Source organism: Carassius carassius, unplaced genomic scaffold (genome assembly GCF_963082965.1).
Source record: "Carassius carassius unplaced genomic scaffold, fCarCar2.1 SCAFFOLD_70, whole genome shotgun sequence".
Lineage (NCBI taxonomy): Eukaryota > Metazoa > Chordata > Actinopteri > Cypriniformes > Cyprinidae > Carassius > Carassius carassius.
Genome location: NW_026775198.1, coordinates 322,501 through 342,994, shown reverse-complemented (window position 1 = coordinate 342,994; position 20,494 = coordinate 322,501). Strand labels below are relative to the sequence as shown.

Sequence of the window (20,494 nt, the reverse complement as noted above, 5' to 3'; positions counted from 1 at the left end):
CATAATGGTTTTTCTACTGTACAAACTGTATTTTCTATCCTCTTACTCTAACCCTACACCTAACCTTAGCTCACATTTCTAGATTCACAAATCTCTTCATTCTGTGTGATTTAGAAGATAGATTTTACTGTTATCACTATACTTGTGGAGATATTTGGTCCTCATAATGTAGGTAACACACACACACAGTCAATGGGGTAAGCTGTGCCCTTTTACTTACGTTGTCCATATGAAAAGAAGAAATGAGGTAAAACTCAACCTCTAAATCTGTTTCAGGACATCTGCTGTGTTTTGTAACTAAAGGAACAAAGATATGAAGATAATACACAATAATAAAACGAACCCAAGCATCTCTTCTCCTGCAGCGTGTGACAAATACAACTCTTTTGTTTCTTAGAAGGCACAGTTAACCCCGCCCTCCCCATCTGGTCTGTGATCTCTGATCTCTGATGCATGTTTTCAGGATCTTCCAGCAGGTGACGGGTCTGCGTGTGACGGGCCGTCCAGACAGCAGCACGCTGGCCATGATGAGAGCCGCTCGCTGTGGCCTGAGTGACCCCTTTAGCCACACGCTGAAATACCGCACCCTGGGTGAGTCACGTGAGCACAGGTCAGTCTGTGCTGATTAACTGCACCTTGTGATTTAAAATGAAGTACTCTATCAAAGATCAAGCATAGCATCAGTCCACTCTTTTGACCATTGAGAGAGGGGGGGGAGGAGAGGGGGGGGGCGGGGAGGGAGAGAGAGAGGGAGAGACGGAGAGAGAGAGAGAGAGAGGGAGAGAGAGGGAGGGAGAGGGAGAGACAGGGAGGGAGAGAGAGAGGGGGAGGGAGGGAGGGAGAGGGAGAGAGAGAGGGGGAGGGAGGGAGGGAGGGAGAGGGAGAGAGAGATGGAGAGAGAGGGGGAGGGAGGGAGAGAGAGAGTGAATGAGAAAGAGAGAGAGGGGGGGGGAGGGAGAGAGAGAGTGAATGAGAGAGAGAGAGAGAGGGAGGGAGGGAGAGAGAGAGAGGGAGGGAGAGAGAGAGAGAGAGGGAGGGGGGAGACAGGTAGAGAGAGAGAGAGCGAATGGGAGAGAGAGAGAGAGAGAGAGAGTGAATGAGAGAGAGGGAGAGAGAGAGGGAGAGAGAGAGTGAATGAGAGCGAGAGGGAGAGAGAGAGAGAGAGGGAGAGAGAGAGTGAATGAGAGAGGGAGAGAGAGAGAGTGAATGAGAGCGAGAGGGAGAGAGAGAGAGAGAGGGAGAGAGAGAGTGAATGAGAGCGAGAGGGAGAGAGAGAGAGAGGGATAGAGAGAGTGAATGAGAGAGAGAGAGAGAGAGAGAGATGCAGAGCAGGATGACTGGAGGAACAGGATTGAGAACCGCTGCTTTAGAGCATTGACTTTGAATCTTGTGAAACCATTAGAATCGTTGGAAGACAGAATTGCGATTCATATATGCAGATTTTTACATGCACTCCTAGTTTTCTCTTCCTCTTCTCTTAAGGAGCACAACATGGGCGGCCCCTTTGTTGCGTGTTCCCAGGGGCGGGGTTTATCTGGGTTTGTGACATAAAGACCCGTGAAGTAACTTCTTGTAGTCCCTACCAGCCATTTCTGTAGGCATTAATCTGCCAGAATCTATCAGCGCTGCAACTTTGCAGATATTGCTTATGCTCAAACAGCAACATTACAAACTAACTAACGTTAAAAAAGTTAAATCGGAATCAACCGCCCATTTAATCCTAACTGTCAGTCTGGCCAAATGCATGCTGCAGGTCAGTGGAGTAAGAAGAGACTGACGTACCGCATTTATAATCATCCGCTGTCTCTGGGTTTGTCTGGGACACGAGCGGCGGTTCGCGCGGCCTTTGGTTACTGGAGCGCCGTCAGCCCTCTTCACTTCCAGGAGGTCAGCAGAGGTCACGCCGACATCAAACTGTCCTTCCACAGGAGAAACCAGGGCTGCTCTGTCGCATTCGACGGACCGGGTGAGAACACACTTCCCTTTTTACTAAACATATTATTTCCAACAAACATCAGAGCTGAGTGTTAGAAATGACTCCTCTAGGCACTTATATGTAATTTAGCTTTAGAAATACATCTCATGTTTTGAGTATGAAAGCCTATTTCAGCCACTGAAGTCTGACTTTTTTTCTCAGAATTGCAAGTTTATATTATGCAATTCTAAGACAAAAATCAGAATATCGAGAAAAATAAGTCAGAATTGTAATATATATTGTCACAAGTACCTTTTTAAAGTTTTTATTCAGTGGCGGGAGCCGGCTTGAGCAATATGTGCTCTAAACATCTGGAAATGTAATGTCAAAATTTCTGTGGTGGCAAAACTTTTGCTCAACCTGTGCTCAAGCGTATCTGTGGTTTGAAAGCTCACTTTCAGTCACTGAACTTGATTCATGCAAGTCTTACAAACGGCAGTTTAAGACTTTTAAAGATTGCTTAAAAAAAACAATTAAAGAAAATTGAAGGATAAATTAAAAGGAACAAAGGAATACAACTTCCTTCCAACATATCTACATTACTTTATAATTAATTTTACACTCACAAAAAATAGCATAACAAGAATATAGACTTTTAAAGACCTTTTAAGACCTGCAGAAACCCTGCTGAATCTGTTTTCTGGTCCAGGGCAAGTTTTGGGGCACGCTGAAGGCCCGGAGTCCGGCACGGTTCACTTCGATGCAGATGAGGTGTGGACGGAGGGGCGGAGTTCTGGAGCAAACCTGCGCATCATAGCCGCCCATGAGATAGGCCACGCCCTCGGATTAGGCCACTCCCAGTACCACAGTGCGCTCATGGGCCCTGTGTACACAGGATACCGCCACAACTTCAGACTCCACCAGGACGACATCCGCGGCATACAGACTCTGTACGGTAAGAACATGCAGATGTGTTTCCATCCAGTGTTCTATACAGTGACTTAAGTTTAACTGCAGAACAAAGCTGACATCAGCTTTCTCAGGAAAACCTGTGGAAAAACCATCCATCGCTCCAAGAAAGCCAGATCAACTACCGGACCCTTGCGTCGGGGGACTGGACGCCATGATGCTGGGTAACAGTACAGCTGATCTGTGATCAGTCCAACACTTGATATGGTCATCAGCCTCATGTCCTTGTGCTTTATCTTTTCAGGGCCTCTTCACAAGACACTTGCTTTCAGAGGTCATTACGTGTGGACGCTCTCAGATTCAGGTTATAACAGTCCCATTCACATTAATGCCTTGTGGAAAGAACTGCCCAGCAACATCAATGCAGCCGTTCACTCGCAAAGAACCAGCAAATCATATTTTCTTAAAGGTGAACCGAATATTAACACAGAGTTGAATTCAAGTAGATACAGGAACATTACAATTGGAAACATTATGATTTTCACATTTTATAAGTCAGTTCAAGTCACCTTTATAGCGTGTCAATGCAAGAGGACAATAGAAAAAAGTCAGTTTATCAGTTAAACTCGGTTCATTGATGATTCAGGGACGTCAATAGTGTCTGTGTAATAATCAGTCAAGTGTCTTCAACTAAACAAGACAAAGGAACCAAAACTCCAAAAACCTTGGGAGAAACCAGGCTAATGATGTAGCAAGTACATCGGGTGTTATGGGAAATGTTCCCGGTTCCGGTTTACCTAATTAATGCAGCCTAAAAATAGATTTGGATATTAGAAGCGTATTAGGAGGGCAGGGGGTTAAACAGTCTTTGGTTAGGGTGAGAGAAGTCCTAAAGAATGCTGCGAGGTCAACATAGACAGTGTTTTCTCTGGATGTCCTCAATACTTTGATTGTCATCACAAACAAAATTTGCACTGCACAAAGCAACCATTATTCCTTTTAATGCTGAAAACCATGTAATTAGCTTGAAATGTGGTAGGAAAAAATTTTGCACAGTGTTCAAACTTTTTTTTGCAATTTTTTTAATATATGTTATGAACAGACGCGGCGTGAAGGCAGAGCACAGTCTGTCACAGTCAATCCTAGTTAAATTTTTCATCAATAAATTTCTTAAATTATGATCCTTTGGTTTAAGACTATCCTTTGGTTTGGCTGCAACGTCATGGCGAAATGATTTTTTACTTAACTTACAATATTTTAAAATCTATACGATGTTTGATAGGGAGCCAGTGCAGTGTTGACAGGACCGGGCTAATATGGTCATACTTCCTGGTTCTAGTAAGAACTCTTGCTGCTGCATTTTGGACTAGCTGTAGTTTGTTTACTAAGCGTGCAGAACAACCACCCAATAAAGCATTACAATAATCTAACCTTGAGGTCATAAATGCATGGATTAACATTTTTGCATTTGACATTGAGAGCATAGGCCGTAATTTAGATATATTTTTGACTCTCTTCTGCTCATCAAAGCTGGTGTATATATATATATATATATATATATATATATATATATATATATATATATATATATATATTGTGACGCGTGGCCCGAGCACTCATCAGCGTCGCCCTGGAAACAGAGCAGACTCACCTGCACCTGCTCATTACGGGCTGAGCAGTCACACCTACAGCACATTGGAAACGGGGTTTATAAGCAGCGTCGTCGAACACAGAGGTGAGAGATGTCTCCAGAAGACTCAGCTAACAATTCTCTGTGTTTCCCCTCCAGACAGCAGCGTGTGACCGCCAGCCCGCTAAGGACACGGACCTCACGGACCCACCTCGCACTGCGCACCAAAGGAGGAAGTGATGTTTTCCCTACATCACCTCAATAAAATCCACCCTTTGGGGAACTTACCTTGATCCTCGTGTCGTGTGCTTCTTCACCCCGTCACACTGGTGGACAATGCGGGCATTACAGTGAAGAAGTCACAGACCAGGATCTCACTACATCACCGTCACCGTTCACTTGGTTTGTTGACGGACATTTTTTTTCCCTGGTTGTTTTTTCACGTTCCCTTCCTGTTTCCCCAGGTGGCGCTCCTCCCCCGACGATGGAGGATCTGTTGAAGCACCTCACCGAGGTGAGCGTCCGCCAGCAACGGATTAGGGAGCACATGGCCTCCCGATAAGGGGAAACGGAACGAGAGCTCGCCGCTCTCCGCATGGCGGCCGCCGCGCTACCTCCGCTACCTGACCCCCGAGCCCAGGCTACCCAAATCATCCCAAAGATGACTACCCATGATGACATCGAGACATTTCTTCAGATGTGCGAGGCGATCGCCGTCTGGGAGGCGTGGCCCAGGGACGAGTGGGCGCGGATCGTGGCGCCGTTGCTGACGGGAGAAGCGAAACGGGCGTACTTCATGCTTACCCCCGAGCGGAGCGGCTCTTACGAAGAATTGAAACAGGAAATCTTGGGGCGGGTTGGGTTGTCGCTCATCGGTGCTGCCCAACTATTCCACGACTGGTCCTATAACCCATGGCGGCCAGCCCGTGAGCAAGTGACTGACCTCTCACGCCTCGCCCAACATTGGCTACTGGCCGGGGGTCCCACCGCACACCAGGTAGCAGAGCGCATTGTAGTAGACCGCCTTCTACTGGCCCTTTCCCGCCCTCTCCGGCAGGCGGCCGGTATGCGGAACCCCACCAACATCGACGAGCTGGTGGAGGCCATTGAGCTGGCGGAGGCCACCCAACACCGGGAGGCTGGGGAGCGAGCGCTGCCTGTTCCCCGGAGGGTGGTCCAGGAGCGACGCGCACCGGAGGGCACCCAGCGACCAGTCGGCAGGCCAGCAGTTACCAGGGCCACAGGATGAGCCCATGCCCACCGAAGCTCCTCACTCCCCTGGACGTGCTTGGCTGGCAGGCTGTGCTGTCCACGCCGAAACCCCAAAGGGGGCCCCACGGGTGGAAGTGAAGATAAATGGCCGGCCGGTCCTCGCCCTCCTTGATTCAAGTCAAGTCAAGTCACCTTTATTTATATAGCGCTTTAAACAAAATACATTGCGTCAAAGCAACTGAACAACATTCATTAAGAAAACAGTGTGTCAATAATGCAAAATGATAGTTAAAGGCAGTTCATCATTGAATTCAGTGATGTCATTTCTGTTCAGTTAAATAGTATCTGTGCATTTATTTGCAATCAAGTCAACGATATCGCTTTAGATGAAGTGACCCCAACTAAGCAAGCCAGAGGTGACAGCAGCAAGGAACCGAAACTCCATCGGTGACAGAATGGAGAAAAAAAACCTTGGGAGAAACCAGGCTCAGTTGGGGGGCCAGTTCTCCTCTGACCAGACGAAACCAGTAGTTCAATTCCAGGCTGCAGCAAAGTCAGATTGTGCACAAGAATCATCTGTTTCCTGTGGTCTTGTCCTGGTGCTCCTCTGAGACAAGGTCTTTACAGGGGATCTGTATCTGGGGCTCAAGTTGTCCTGGTCTCCGCTGTCTAGGTGCTGATCCACCATCTGGTCTGGATACGTACTGGATCCGGGTGACTGCAGTGACCCTCTGATCTGGATACAGACTGGATCTAGTGGCTACGGTGACCTCGGAATAAGAGAGAAACAGACAAATATTAGCGTAGATAATCACAGGCAGGGCCGTCACCCTTGTCCGGCCAACTGTCCTTCCTCCACGGCCTGAACCCAAAGCCAGACTGCCCATCACCTGTGTCCACGGAGATACTCGAAAAGTACCGGCACGGCGCATCACCATCACGGCGCCCCCTGGCGCCTGGCCGGTGGAAGTCGGGATCGTCAAGGATCTGTCTGTACCTGTCTGGGGTTCAACCGCCTCTTCGCCTCCGCGAGCCAGCCTGTCAGCCCCACCGGGAACCGCCCCCACACCGGACGACCACGAAGCCCCGACGGCGTCCCGTGCTGCTGGCCTCGGACAGCCCCAGAGAGGGTGAGTCTGCACCTCATAACCCTAACCTCTACTATGACCTCTTCCAGCAGGTAAAGGGGGCTGGGGCTTTTGCCCGAGAGCAGCACGAGGACGACCGCCTCAAACACTGCTGGGCCCAAGTGAGGGTCACAGATGGGAAGGACCTCCAACCGGCACCCCATCCAACACCTCACTTCGTGGTCAAAAACGGCCTGCTGTACTGTGTTGCCCAGTGGAGGGGGGAGGAGGAAACTTTATTGGTGGTTCCATGGACCAAAAGAGGAGCGGTGCTGGAACTGGCCCATGCCCATCCTATGGCTGGCCACCTGGGGGCCCAAAACACCATCCAACGCATACGCGACCGTTTTCATTGGCCGGGCCTGGAGGCCGAGGTGAAACGTTTCTGTCAGACCTGTCCCACCTGCCAGCGGACGTCTCCAGGGACCCCTCCCCCCAGCCTGCTAATTCCACTGCCCATCATTGAGGTGCCCTTCGAGCGGATCGGAATGGACCTAGTGGGGCCGCTGCCAAAGTCCGCCCGGGGACAAGAACACATCCTGGACTACGCCACCCGCTACCCTGAGGCCATCCCACTCCGCAAAGCCACCGCGAAAGCCATTGCCCAGGAGCTCTTCCTGTTGAGTAGTCGGGTCGGTCTACCATCCCAGATACTGACTGACCAGGGCACCCCCTTCATGTCCCATGTGATGGCTGACCTCTGCAAGCTCCTCCAAATAAAACAGCTCCGCACCACCGTATACCACCCGCAAACGGACGGCCTGGTCGAACGCTTCAACCAGACCCTGAAGCAGATGCTGCGGCGGGTGGCTGCTGAGGACAAGCGCGACTGGGACAAGATGCTGTCCTATGTCCTCTTCCGCATCCGGGAGATACCCCAGGCGTCCACCGGGTTCACCCCTTTCGAGCTCCTTTTCGGCCGACAGCCCCATGGCCTGCTTGATGTCGCCCGAGAAGCCTGGGAACAGCAGCCGGCCGTCCACCGCTCCACCATCGAGCACGTCCGGGAGATGAGGGAGAGGATTGACAGGGTCATGTCCATCATCCGGGAGCACCTTGCCAAAGCCCAGCAGGCCCAGCAACGACATTACAACAAGGCGGCCCAGCCACGGGAGTTTCAGCCTGGAGACCACATTATGGTCCTAGTCCCCACTGCCGCCTGTAAATTCTTGGCCAACTGGCAGGGACCCTATACCATGACGGAAAGGATCGGCCCGGTCACCTACCGGGTCCGGCAGCCCGGACGACGCCAAGAGGACCAACTGTACCATGTGAACCTTCTGAAGCGCTGGGTCGGGACCGGGCCCCAGCTTGCAGCCCTTGCTTAGCGACCTCCCGTGGCTGTGGACATGGACCCCCACCTCTCGGCCGCCAAAAAGTCAGAGCTGCAACACCTGGTCAGTCAGTTCACCGATGTGTTCTCTCCCCAGCCAGGGCGGACCCACGTACTCAAACACGATATCCGCACAGCACCCGGACTGATCGTCCGGCAGCGGCCCTATCGTGTTCCGGAGGCTCAGCGCCACGCCATTGAGGAAGAGGTTCAGGATATGTTGAGGTTAGGAACCACTGAACCATCACGCAGCCCTTGGTCCAGCCCCATTGTGATGGTCCCAAAGCCAGACGGCACCTTCTGGTTCTGCAATGACTTCTGCCGCCTGAATGAAGTCTCAGAGTTTGACGGTTACCCAATTCCGCGGGTGGACGAACTCCTGGATCACCTAGGGAGGGCCCAATATATCAAGACTCTTGACCTCACCAAAGGCTATTGGCAGGTCCCCCTAACGGAGCAGGCCAAGCCGAAGATGGCGTTCTCGACCCCTAGTGGCCACTGGCAATACCGGGTCCTACCCTTTGGCCTGCATGGGGCTCCCGCCACCTTCCAGCGGCTTATGGACATCCTCTTATGGCCCCACCAGGCCTACGCGGCCGCCTACCTAGATGATGTGGTCATACACTCCGAGACTTGGGAGGACCACCTGAAGCGGCTGCAGAAGGTGCTGTCGGAACTCCGCCGGGCTGGGCTGACAGCCAACCCCTGTAAGTGTCACCTGGCCCTCACCGAAGCCAAGTACCTCAGCTACCAAGTGGGCCGCGGCCTCATTCGTCCCTAGGAGAAGAAGGTGGCGGTGATCCTCTCCGCGCCGCGGCCCACCACCAAAACACAGGTACGGGCCTTCTTGGGGTTGGCGGGTTACTACCGCTGTTTTATTCCTAACTTCTCCTCCTTAGCCTCTCCCCTGAGGAGCTGGAAGCTGACCTCAGCGGAGCGATGGTATGCGACCGTCGAGAAGGAGGCACTGGCCGTCAAGTGGGCAGTCCTGGAGCTCCGCTACTACCTCCTCGGCCACCACTTCACACTGATGACGGACCATGCCCCTCTACAGTGGCCCTGATTTCCAAAGGAAATGCTAAATGTACTTTCATCAGAGAACATAACTTTGGACCACTCAGCAGCAGTCCAGTCCTTTTTGAAGGGAGACGCTTCTGACTCTATCTGTTGTTCAAGAGTGGCTTGACACAAGGAGTGCGACAGCTGAAACCCATGTGTTGCATACGTCTGTGTGTAGTGGTTCTTGAAGCACTGACTCCAGCTGCAGACCACTCTTTGTGGATCTCCCCCACATTTTTGAATGGGTTTTGTTTCACAATCCTCTCCAGGGTGCAGTTATCTCTATTTCTTGTACACTTTTTTTCTAACACATCTTTTCCTTCCCTTCGCCTCTCTATTAATGTGCTTGGACACAGAGCTCTGTGAACAGCCAGCCTCTTTTGCAATGACCTTTTGTGTCTTGCCCTCCTTGTGCAATGTGTCAATGGTCGTCTTTTGGACAACTGTCAAGTCAGCAGTCTTCCCCATGATTGTGTAGCCTACAGAACTAGACTGAGAGACCATTTAAAGGCTTCGCAGGTGTTTTGAGTTAATTAGTTAATTAGCTGATTAGAGTGTGGCACCAGGTGTCTTCAATATTGAACCTTTTCACAATAATCTAATTTTCTGAGATACTGAATTTGGGATTTTCCTTAGTTGTCTGTTATAATCATCAAAATTAAAAGAAATAAACATTTGAAATATATCAGTCGGTGTGTATCTAAAACTAAAACTTTTTGATGATATTTTAATTGTATGACCAGCACCTGTATATATAGCATATAATTACTATATGCCCACTGTATAAAATATATTACAATATATTGTAATTATTGGTGTGATTTACATTTCTGATTATAATTATTGTTGAAAACAGTTGTGCTGCCCAATATTTTTGTGGAAAGCATGATACACTTCCATTAAAATGTTTGGGATATGTGTTGAAGTGCTTTTAAATAGATTAACACTTTTATTCATCAAGGATGCATAACAAAAACTAAACTAAACAAAACTAAACAAAAGTGACAGTAAAGACATTTATAATGTTACATAAGATTTCAGTTTGAAATAAATGCTGTTCTTTTGAACTTTCTGTTCATTTGTGAATCCTGAAAAATAAAATGTATCACAGTTATCACAGAAATATTGCATTGATAATAATCAGAAATGTTTCTTGAGCAGAAAATCATCATATTTTCATGATTTCTGAAGATCATGTGACACTGAAGACTAGAGTAATGATGCTGAAGATACAGCTGCACATCACAGAAATAAATGTTATACTGTATTTTTGATCAATTAAATGCAGCTCTGATGAGCAGAAGAGAGGTCTTTCATAAACATTTAAAAATCATAATGTTTCCAAACGTTTGAAAAGTGTCTTTTAGAAAACACTATTTGAACAGACACTGCTGTAATTACAATATGGAGTTAATAATAGTAATAGTAATAACAATCTTCTGTACCTGATTTCCACAGGAGATAAAGTCTGGAGATATTCGGGATTTAAACTGGACCAGGGCTACCCGAAACGCCTCACCATTCCCTCCAACATACAGGCCGCGTTCTTCCTCAGGAGCCACCGAGCGCTCGTCTTCATCAAGGTGCCAGAATCCTGTGGAGAACAGCAGCGTTTCTTCAATTCAAGTTTATTTGTATAGCACTTTCTACTATACAAATCATTCCAAAGCAACTTTACAGAAAATTAAGTTTTCACAATAAGTTTGTGCAAATGACAGGAATTTTCTGAATATTTTATACAAGACAGTCAACCAGATGATGAACATTATTAACAGCAATTATAATATGGTTGCATAGTAAGTAGCAGTATTTGTTAGTTCTGTTTGTTGATTCAGGGTCAGCATCATCTGGGGTCCTCTGAGGGTCAGCATCATCTCTTCTCAGGTGTTCTGGATCCAGACTGGAGCTTGTGTAAATCCTAGTTACCACGAGATGAAGATCCAGCAGAAACAGAGAAACAAATAGAGACATCATTAGCATAGCTGCTGATCCAACAAAGTAAAATTAATTAGTTTAACCCAAGCTAAAGAATAAGAATGTGCATTAGATCAGATATATAATGTCAGGCCAAGATTAAGAGATGCATTATTTGAATGCTTGGCGAAAGAGATGCATTTTTAGTCTATATTTATACAGAGAGAGTGTGTCTGAACCCCGAACATTATCAGGAAGGCTATTCCAGAGTTTGGGAGCCAAATGTGAAAAAGCTCTACCTCCTTTAGTGGACTTTGCTATCCTAGGAACTACCAAAAGTCCAGTGTTTTGTGACCTTAGGGTGCGTGATGGATTGTAGCGTGGTAGAAGGCTAGTTAGGTACGCAGGAGCTAAACCATTTAGGGCCTTATAGGTAAGTAATGATAATTTGTAACTGATACAGAACTTAATAGGTAGCCAGTGCAGAGACTGTAAAATTGGGGTAATATGATCATATTTTCTTGACCTCGTAAGGACTCTAGCTGCTGCATTTTGGACGACCTGTAGCTTGTTTATTGAAGATGCAGGACAACCACCTAGAAGTGCATTACAATAGTCCAGTCTAGAGGTCATGAATGCATGAACTAGCTTTTCTGCATCAGAAACAGATAACATGTTTCGTAGCTTGGCAATGTTTCTAAGATGGAAGAATGCAGTTTTTGTAACATGGGAAATATGATTTTGAAAAGACAAGCTGCTGTCTAATATAACACACAGATTTCTGACTGTAGAGAAAGTAGCAGTACATCCGTCTAGTTGCAAACTATAGTCTACTAGATTCTGTACTGTTTTTTGGTCCAATAATTACTATCTAGCTCCGAATTTAATAAGAGAAAATTATTGGTCATCCAATCTTTTACATTTTTAACACACTCTGTTAGCTTAGACAATTTAGAGGTTTCATCTGGTCTCGTTGAGATATATAGCTGAGTATCATCAGCATAACAGTGGAAGCTAATTCCGTATTTTCTAATAATATTACCAAGGGGCAACATGTATATTGAAAATAGAAGGGGACCTAGGACGGATCCTTGTGGCACTCCATATTTTACTGGTGATAAATGAGATGACTCCCCATTTAAATAAACAAAATGGTAGTGATCGGACAGGTAGGATCTAAACCATCTGAGAGCCTGCCCTTGAATACCTGTATAGTTTTGTAATCGATCTATGAGTATGTCATGATCTATGGTGTCGAACGCTGCACTAAGATCAAGTAAAACTAGCAATGAGATGCAGCCTTGATCTGACGCAAGAAGCAGGTCATTTGTAATTTTAACAAGTGCAGTTTCTGTGCTATGGTGGGGCCTGAAACCTGACTGAAATTCTTCATACAGATAATTTTTTGCAGGAAGGAGCTCAATTGAGCAGACACAACTTTTTTTCTAAAATTTTAGACATAAATGTAAGATTTGAAATGGGCCTGTTAATTAGCCACTGTGCTAAATAAAAACCTTGGATTGTTTTGGTTATTTTCTATGAGTTTGTGTATATGCTCTGCCCTAGCAGTTTTTAGAGCCTGTCTATAGCTGGACATACTGTGTTTCAATGCAATTCTAAAAGCTTCCAAGTTAGTTTTTCTCCATTTGCGTTCAAGACTACGAGTTACTTTCTTGAGAGAGTGAGTATTACTGTTATACCATGGCACAGTACGTTTTCTCTAACCTTTTTCAATTTGATGGGGGCAACAGCTTCTAATGTATTAGAGCAGTGGTTCCCAACCTTTTTCAGCTCGCGGCCCACACAACCACACACATATGTTTGCGCGGACTTTTTTTTTCTTTTTTGCCATGCATTGTTCATAGAGCTCATTAATTGTAGTGGTGGCTCAGGTGTTTGCAGTGTGTATACAGCGAGAGCGCATAAATATAACGCGAAAGCACATTAAAATAATGCACGAGCGCGAATCCCTCCGTTCGCACGCAGATTTCCTTTACTCACAAAACCAGACGTACTTGCTCAGATACACACTGCTCTGCCCGGAGAGAGTGTGCGCACTTAAAACGTGTCTCCTCTCGCTTAAACTGCATCCTGTGCACTCACAACTCTCTATGCTCATGTGTTAGATATTAATTATTTTTGCACGTTTTTATTTCTAGCCTTTTACCGCGTGCAGTGTGAACGCTCTGATCCGTTAACATGGGCTCGGAAAAAAGGCGCATCACAGACCGTGTGTGAACCTGGAGTTACAGGCACATGCCCAGTCTGTTCTGTTCTCGCGCTAGGTGCAATGCATTCTGATTGGATCAGATAGCATACTGCGGGAGGTCAGGGCCGCGGAAAATCGTGCTATAAAGCGATTTAGAAATCGCGCACGCTCAAATCGTGATTTTATGACGATTTCTATTAATCGCACAGCCCTGGACTGGAAATGAACAGAAATTAACTCTGGCTGGCACCGCTCAGCAAAACGGGAAAACCAGATCCAGGCAGAGCTTGGCAGCGGGTAGACAGCAGAGAAAGCAGTCAGGAGGAAACACAACAGCCATTTATGCATGTTTGAATTGGTTGTTCTGTAGCATATGCAGCAAAAAATATCTAAGAAAATTGGTGGTTTATTCTTAAACCAATCAGCGAGCTCGAATAGTGGAAGCATAATAACAGTTTAATATTTCTATTTTGTTATTTAATTATATATATGAAATTATGTTATGTTATGACTTAGACATTTTTACATATATTAACAATATTATTTCTTTTAATAGTAATTGGCGGCCCACCTGCAATAGCACCGCGACCCACTAGGGGGCCGCGGACCACAGGTTGAAAACCACTGTATTAGAGAAAATCGTACCCATGTTGTCAGTCATTTCGTCTAGTTCATGTGTATTTATGGGTACAAATAGCAGTTGAGATAGATCAGGCAGGTTATTTGCGAATCTGTCTTTGGTGACTGAAACAATAGTTCTGCCCAGACGGTAACGCTGAGACATTTAGTTAATATCAGTGATACGCAGCATGCACGATACAAGGAAATGGTCTGTAATATCATCACATTGAGGTACGATATCTATAGCAGTAAGATCGATTCCATGCGATATAATTAAATCTTGTGTATGATTAAAACGATGAGTTGAGAGTGATTGTGTGTCTGTTCCGCAGGGATCAGAATACTGGCTCTGGGATGAACTGCGGTCAGCTAAACATCTCCAGCTGAAGGCCGCTCTGCCCTCGGATCTGGACGCTGCCTTCACGGGGGGCGACGGGCGCGTCCATGTGTTCAGCGGCGCGTGGCACTGGCGTCTGAGTCCCACGCTGACGCCGGAGAAGGGCTATCCGCACCGCTCCAGACACAGATGGATGCACTGTGACCATTAATAGATGTCATTTACATATCATACATCAAACAGGCCATCATCTAGAGTTAAGATAGCAGACATATTACAAGATATTGTCAGCAGTTTATTAGTGGTCTGTTTTTCTCTCTGATGTAGGCCTACACATGATCACATATATATTTTACATGTATATATACTTCTGCATGACTCTAATAACTGATGTATTAGACGCTCACAGGCTTGTAAAGCACTTTTGATTCATTTTTAATTATTCAAATGAGAATTAATAAAAAGGATTGAAACTAAAGTCAGTGTAGCAGGTTATAATGGATGGCTAGTAAATGTATTCATTGAAGGAAATAAGACCATTTTCAGAAATAAACGCATCTAATATCACTTTTCTAGGAATAGTTCAGTTCCAAACCCTCGTGAACGCTAATAGAGAATAATGCATTAGTTCCATTATGTGGAACTATTTTTTGTAGAATGAAAATAAGCTGTGAAGTTTTGAGAAAAACATCCGCCGTATATCCAGAGCACGGAATAAAAACATTTCATTACAGAAAGAATCATTTCAAATGACATCAACTTTAAATCTACAGTTCAGCAGGTCGTCATGGAGATAATGCAAGTGAGTGACACATGAGCTGTTTAAGTGCCCTCAGTAGGGAACATCTTGACATTCCCTCACAATGACACACTCATGATGTACTTCAAACCCAACCTTCAGACACGTGCCAGTGCATTTTCATGAATCATTTCCAGAATCTTTTTTTTGCTGTGAAACTACTTTTCAGACTCATCTCAGGCTAATCTGCTCTTTCATCTACAGAGCGTCCTGATAAAGTCAATCAGATGTCTCTGACTAACCTCTTATCTGACACACATGGACCTCTCCTAACGAGCTGAAAGCCACCTGACGAACCGACCAGCAGCAGAAGAACATGTGGACAGTTCAGCCAACAGAAGATTTAACACACACTACACATGAATCAGACAAATCAAACAAATACTCACTAATCAAAACTGAGAAAGTTATTGTCATTTATGAAATCTGATATATAACAAGGTTTCTGCAGGTTTATAAATTGAACAGACGTCAATGTTCGTAAGTTCTCTACTAGCAACACTTCAAAGTTCTAATAGATCTCCATTACTTTATAATTCATTTTTCAAAAGAAAAAAAAAGATTATGGATTGAATAACTCTACTCACAAACACTAGAATATGGAAATAATTTTTACTGTACCTTCAGATCTCACTGCAAAAAATATCTTCTTCAGTATTTGTGTCTTGTTTTCCAGTGCAAATGTCTTAAGATTTTTAAATCAAGATGCAAATGACATCCATCTTGCTTTCTGTGAATCTGATCAAAATGAAGTGAGTATATGGTCAAAGCAATAAGAAATATTTGCCAACAGTCAGAAAAATCAACTTAGACTGCGTTCACACTTGTAGTTCAGTTCTCTTGGTCTGGACCGAAAAAGAAAACGATGCATTTGGTCCTGGTCCGCTTAAAGATACTGAACCTAAACTCATAGTGATGCGATCATCATGACCTGATCTGCTGATTGGTGATTGTCTGCTGGACTAAACACTCAGTGCTGTGTGTACTTATGATTTTATTTTCATCACCTTCAAACTCATGAAGAGCTCATAAGGCACTTTACCTCCTCGTTGCTCCTCGTTTACCCTCTGCTCAGTTTGTTTTGGATTCACTGCTTGTCATTTCACATAGTGTCACATCTTATTACTTCCTGTTTTTGGTTTGTTTAGAAGTATTTGGTCTGTTCTGTGTTCATATTCCATCTGAAACACACCAGAAGCAGAGTGAGACAGAAACACATCTTTCAGTCTCTGTCCGCTGGTTTGGTTCGGATGGCAGCGTTACTCAAACGAACCGCACTAACAGAGCAATCACACAGGGTTTGTTTTAATCAAACCAAACATGACAAGTGTGAACACACCTTTAATGCAACAAAAACAGGTTTTTATTCCCCATTGATAGATTTTTGTTCTTGTTTTAATCAAATTTGCTTGGTTTTGTACAATTTCTCAGAAAACAAAATCTTCAGTAAATTATCTTGATAGTATCTTGATTTTATGATGTTAAGATATTTGAACTGGAGAACAAGACAGGAATACTGAGAAAGAGATTCAATTGTAGCAAAGCATGCAACATTTAATGCCACAACTTTATCAATCTAAGTCTTTCTGCTCTGATTTGAGACCTTTTCAGGCCTTAAAGGGATAGTTCACCCAAAAAATGTCAATTCTGTCATCATTTACTCACTCCCTTTAATTTCTAGAAGAATGAATGAAGACTTTTTGAACCCTTTCTCAGATCTGCAGAAGCCCTGTATGAGTGCGATGTCCATATACAGCCGTAAAACCCATTCTGTGAGACGCTCCACTGCTTTAATAAACGTTTCTCCTTATCTCAATATGATCAAAGTGTCTTGTGAATAAGACTGAAGCTATTTGTGAAGCGAGTGTGTAGGACTGTGTCCTCACAGACAGACGTTCAGTGTGCGCCGGTGTGTTTTCTGGTGTTTCCATCACAGTCTGAGAAGAGCTGATGCTGAAGCTGTGAGAGGCACCAGAGATCCCGTCTCAGAATCGAAGTCGATCATGGTGTGATGAACGGAGGTCAAGCTCCACAGCGACGAGCCCGTGTGTGTCTGCCGCTCCTGCAGACCCGCCAGATAACTCTGGAGACAGAAGGACAGACAGACGCTGAGATCAGAGAGTAAAGCACATGAGAACATGAGAATAAAGCGGTGTACCGGGGCTGTACCGGGGCCAGCACGTCTCCCGTGTAGCGCTGGAGAACCGGTGGTCTGCGGCGGTACGTTCCCTCAGTGTGTCTCCGGTCACACGTCTGTCTGATCCTCGTCAGATCCAGCTGCTTCTGTTCACGCCTCACACACACTGACACACACACACACACACACGTGAGCTCCAGAATAACCCTTTATCCACAGAAGTGCCCTTTTCTCTTTGCAGGGTTTCTGCAGGCAACTGAAAGACTTTTCAAGACCAATTTAATTTAAAGAATAGATTGAATGGAACACACCATGCCAACGTTTTCTCAATTCAGAGTTTTGAAGATAAACTTCTAACAGATCTTGGATAGCTCTACTCATAAAGAAGAATATGGAAATAATCTCTATTGTACTTTCTGATCACACTATAATGTTGTTCCTCAGTAATCTTGTCTTATTTTACAGTGCAAATGTCTAAAGATTCTTAAATCAAGATTCATTTACTGAAGAAACTAAATGAGGGATGTGAGGGTTAATCGAAGGGGGGGGGGGGGGTTGTTGGGGTTTTCACTCTTTTCCTCTCTTTGCTTCACTTTTACATTTAAAAACACTTGTAAATTCTTAATCTCATTTTACATTCACTTTTGAATTAAAAAAAGAAAAATAATTCACTTTTGTCAAAAGCCTTTATTATTTTATAATTCTGCCAAAATTCACTTTAAATATTCACTTTCATTCATGAAGAAGACTGTCTCCTGGTGGAAAACAAAGACTTAAGTTATCATTATATCCAGCAGATGGCACTAGTTTATTTCAGGTCTTGCTTTTGGATTTATGACAAACTGACTATGAAGTAGAGATAGTGAAGTCACAAATAAATAAAGCCAGACACCAACAGCCTAGCATGGTAAACTATTTAAATAATTATTTAGATAACTACAAATTAAGTTAATTCTAGGGATGTGTCGATCTGATTCTCAGGGTCGGTATCGGCTCTGATACTGGTATTTTCTGCAGGGTTATGGTATCAGTAAGACAAACCGATCCAAATCCAATATTGTGCTTCGATTATTCTGTGTTATTAACCCTTACGAAAGCACAAGCACATTATAAAGCACCATGAAGTCAGAGTCCAAGTGTTCTGAAGCTGTTCCATAGTTTAATGTGAGGTACAGATGAATATTAAAGTCGTTAGGAAACTCTTCTCTCCGCTGCGGCTGAATTTCATCCTTCATTCAGCATTCAAACTGTGTCTCGTGTTTGGTTACCATTATCTCTGAGAGCACACAATAAGTGAGATTTAAAACTGTTAAAAGAAAGGCTCAATATAATATACTGCTGCACAGATTTAATAAACTACACAATATCTCTTCTCTCTCTGCGTTCTCGATGTGGAGCTGCGCTGTGACTCCGTGTTGCTTCAAGCACATCATTCTGTGCACGGGATGTGCAGAAGTCCTTTTTCAGCTCTGTATTGGAGCTTTTTGTATTATATAATACTTTTGCACACTGAGAGATTTTATATCATCTTTTTATCTTGTTCTGTCCTATATGGCTGTTATAGGGGAAGTCGTGGCCTAGTGTTAGAGAGTGGACAGGTGAATTAAGAGTTTTTAAGACCCACAGAAACCCTGCATTTGTCTATGTTTTTCTTCTTATAGTAAGTGTATGTGTTCTGGGACACTGTCAAGAACACATGCAGGTCATATTTCACCCCAAAACAAGAACTACATTTTTGGCAGTAGAAATGAAATCTGAAAGGAGCTGTATTTTCTCTCTCTGTGTGTATTCAGATGTGTGTTGGGGTGTGTTTTCTGTGGTTTGTTTGTGATGTGAGCTGATACCGTCAGCATGCGCTGTGATTCTGCTTTGGACCAGCGTTCCCAGTGCTGCGAGTACAGGCCAAATCCCAATCACGGCCCAGCTGTACCAGCACAAGCCCTGTAGTCTCTGGACACCCGCAGACGGCCGCAGCACCCACACTGGGATCTCCACCCAGTACCCCACACACGCCGTGGCCACCGCGGCCCCCCCCACCGCCGTGGCAGCGATCATCATGGCCTTCCTCCAGCACAGAGTGACGACGGCACAGAAAGCACTGGTTCCTATGAGCACGCCGACAGGAATCCATGCGGCGCTGAACACGGGGTAATACTGTCCCAGCAGCAGCAGGGCGGCGCCGGAGAGCAGTGCTCCCAGCTGAAGACCAGTGAAGAAGAGCCCAACACTGGGCACCAGCACGGCCACCAGCGCCGCCAGCAGACCCACGCCCAGAGAGACGCCCGCCCGCGTCCGGCCGTCCAGCACACGCTCCTGCACACACAGCAGCTGTCCGACCGCGGAGCCCAACGCCAGACCCGACAGAAACAGCACCGTCTTAAACCAGCGGTAACCTGAAGAGCAGGCGAGAACGTGACAGTCACAAACGACCACCACATTCATCACAAGCAGCGCTTCACTACACGTCTCTCATCTCACTGCACTTATCCCTCACTGCTGTTAGACTACGAGCCTGAATACAGTGAATATAGTCTGGTTTTGATCATCATGCATGCAGTGAAGTCTGGGTTTCTGCTGGTTTTATGAAAGTAAATTTAAGGCTTTTTAAAGACCTTTTTAAGAGCAGATGAAGAAAATTTAAGGACCGAATTTAATCCATCAATATGGTCTCTCTTAATGAAAACGTCCTACGTTAGCAATATTTCAGAGTTTAAAAATACTACTTCTAGCAGATCTCAATTACTTTTTAATTAATTTAATAAAAATAAAAAAAATATATAAAGAAAATACTCTAACTATAGTATAGAAATAACTTGTGCTGTTCCTTTTGATCAAACTTCTTTAAACAGAGGTATTTCCTCCGTCTTTCGGTCTTGTTTTGCAGTGCTAATGTCTCAAGATGCATTCTCTGGACAAGCAGGATGACTTAAGATGAGGAGTCTCGATTCATGAGAAATAGATCAAAATGAAAATAGTTTAGAATTAAAACAACAAATATCTGCCATTGAGCTCAGAAAAATCTACTCAATTGAAAGCATAAAAGTTTTCATTGCCCACTGACAGATATTTGTTCTGATTTTAAACAAACTCAGTTTTGTTACATTTTTTAGAAGACAAGACTTGACATCTTCTTTTTGTGTCTCCAGTACATGTGTCTTGATTTATGGATGGTTAGACATCTGTATTGGAAAACAAGACACAAATACTGAGAATCTTTTTTTTTTTGCAACATTTAATGCCATGACTTTATGAATGTAAGACTTTCTGCTCTGATGTAAGACTTTATCATTCA

At 44.9% G+C, this 20,494-nt stretch overlaps 2 protein-coding genes across 2 annotated transcripts in view; one reads left to right on the top strand and one right to left on the bottom strand.

The window, feature by feature from the left end:
• Positions 1 to 413: 413 nt before the first annotated feature.
• LOC132139422 (matrix metalloproteinase-19-like) lies at positions 414 to 15,109 on the top strand. The gene is made up of 7 exons (XM_059547769.1): positions 414 to 591; positions 1,754 to 1,966; positions 2,625 to 2,911; positions 2,993 to 3,048; positions 3,100 to 3,293; positions 10,644 to 10,768; positions 14,238 to 15,109. The coding sequence occupies exons 1-7, from the start codon at positions 450 to 452 to the stop codon at positions 14,475 to 14,477; spliced, it is 1,257 nt and encodes a 418-aa protein (XP_059403752.1). The 5' UTR covers positions 414 to 449; the 3' UTR covers positions 14,478 to 15,109.
• A 1,325-nt stretch (positions 15,110 to 16,434) lies between these two features.
• LOC132139428 (transmembrane protein 198-like) overlaps positions 16,435 to 20,494 on the bottom strand; it is a 7,852-nt gene continuing 3,792 nt past the window's right edge. Inside the window, exons 3-5 of the mRNA XM_059547777.1 lie at positions 19,047 to 19,595; positions 17,235 to 17,368; positions 16,435 to 17,148 (exon numbers count right to left, since the gene is read on the bottom strand). Of these exons, the coding sequence (XP_059403760.1) occupies positions 16,996 to 17,148; positions 17,235 to 17,368; positions 19,047 to 19,595 (836 nt within the window). The 3' untranslated portion in view covers positions 16,435 to 16,995. The remainder of the gene's footprint in view (positions 17,149 to 17,234; positions 17,369 to 19,046; positions 19,596 to 20,494) is intronic.

What these genes read in the sequence shown, in the direction of transcription:
- LOC132139422 (XM_059547769.1), top strand. Translation starts at nt 450, where the DNA reads ATGCATGTTTTCAGGATCTTCCAGCAGGTGACGGGTCTGCGTGTGACG. An exon ending in GCTGAAATACCGCACCCTGG is followed by an intron (nt 592 to 1,753) that starts GTGAGTCACGTG and finishes TGCATGCTGCAG; the next exon opens with GTCAGTGGAGTAAGAAGAGA. An exon ending in ACTGGACGCCATGATGCTGG is followed by an intron (nt 3,049 to 3,099) that starts GTAACAGTACAG and finishes TATGGTCATCAG; the next exon opens with CCTCATGTCCTTGTGCTTTA.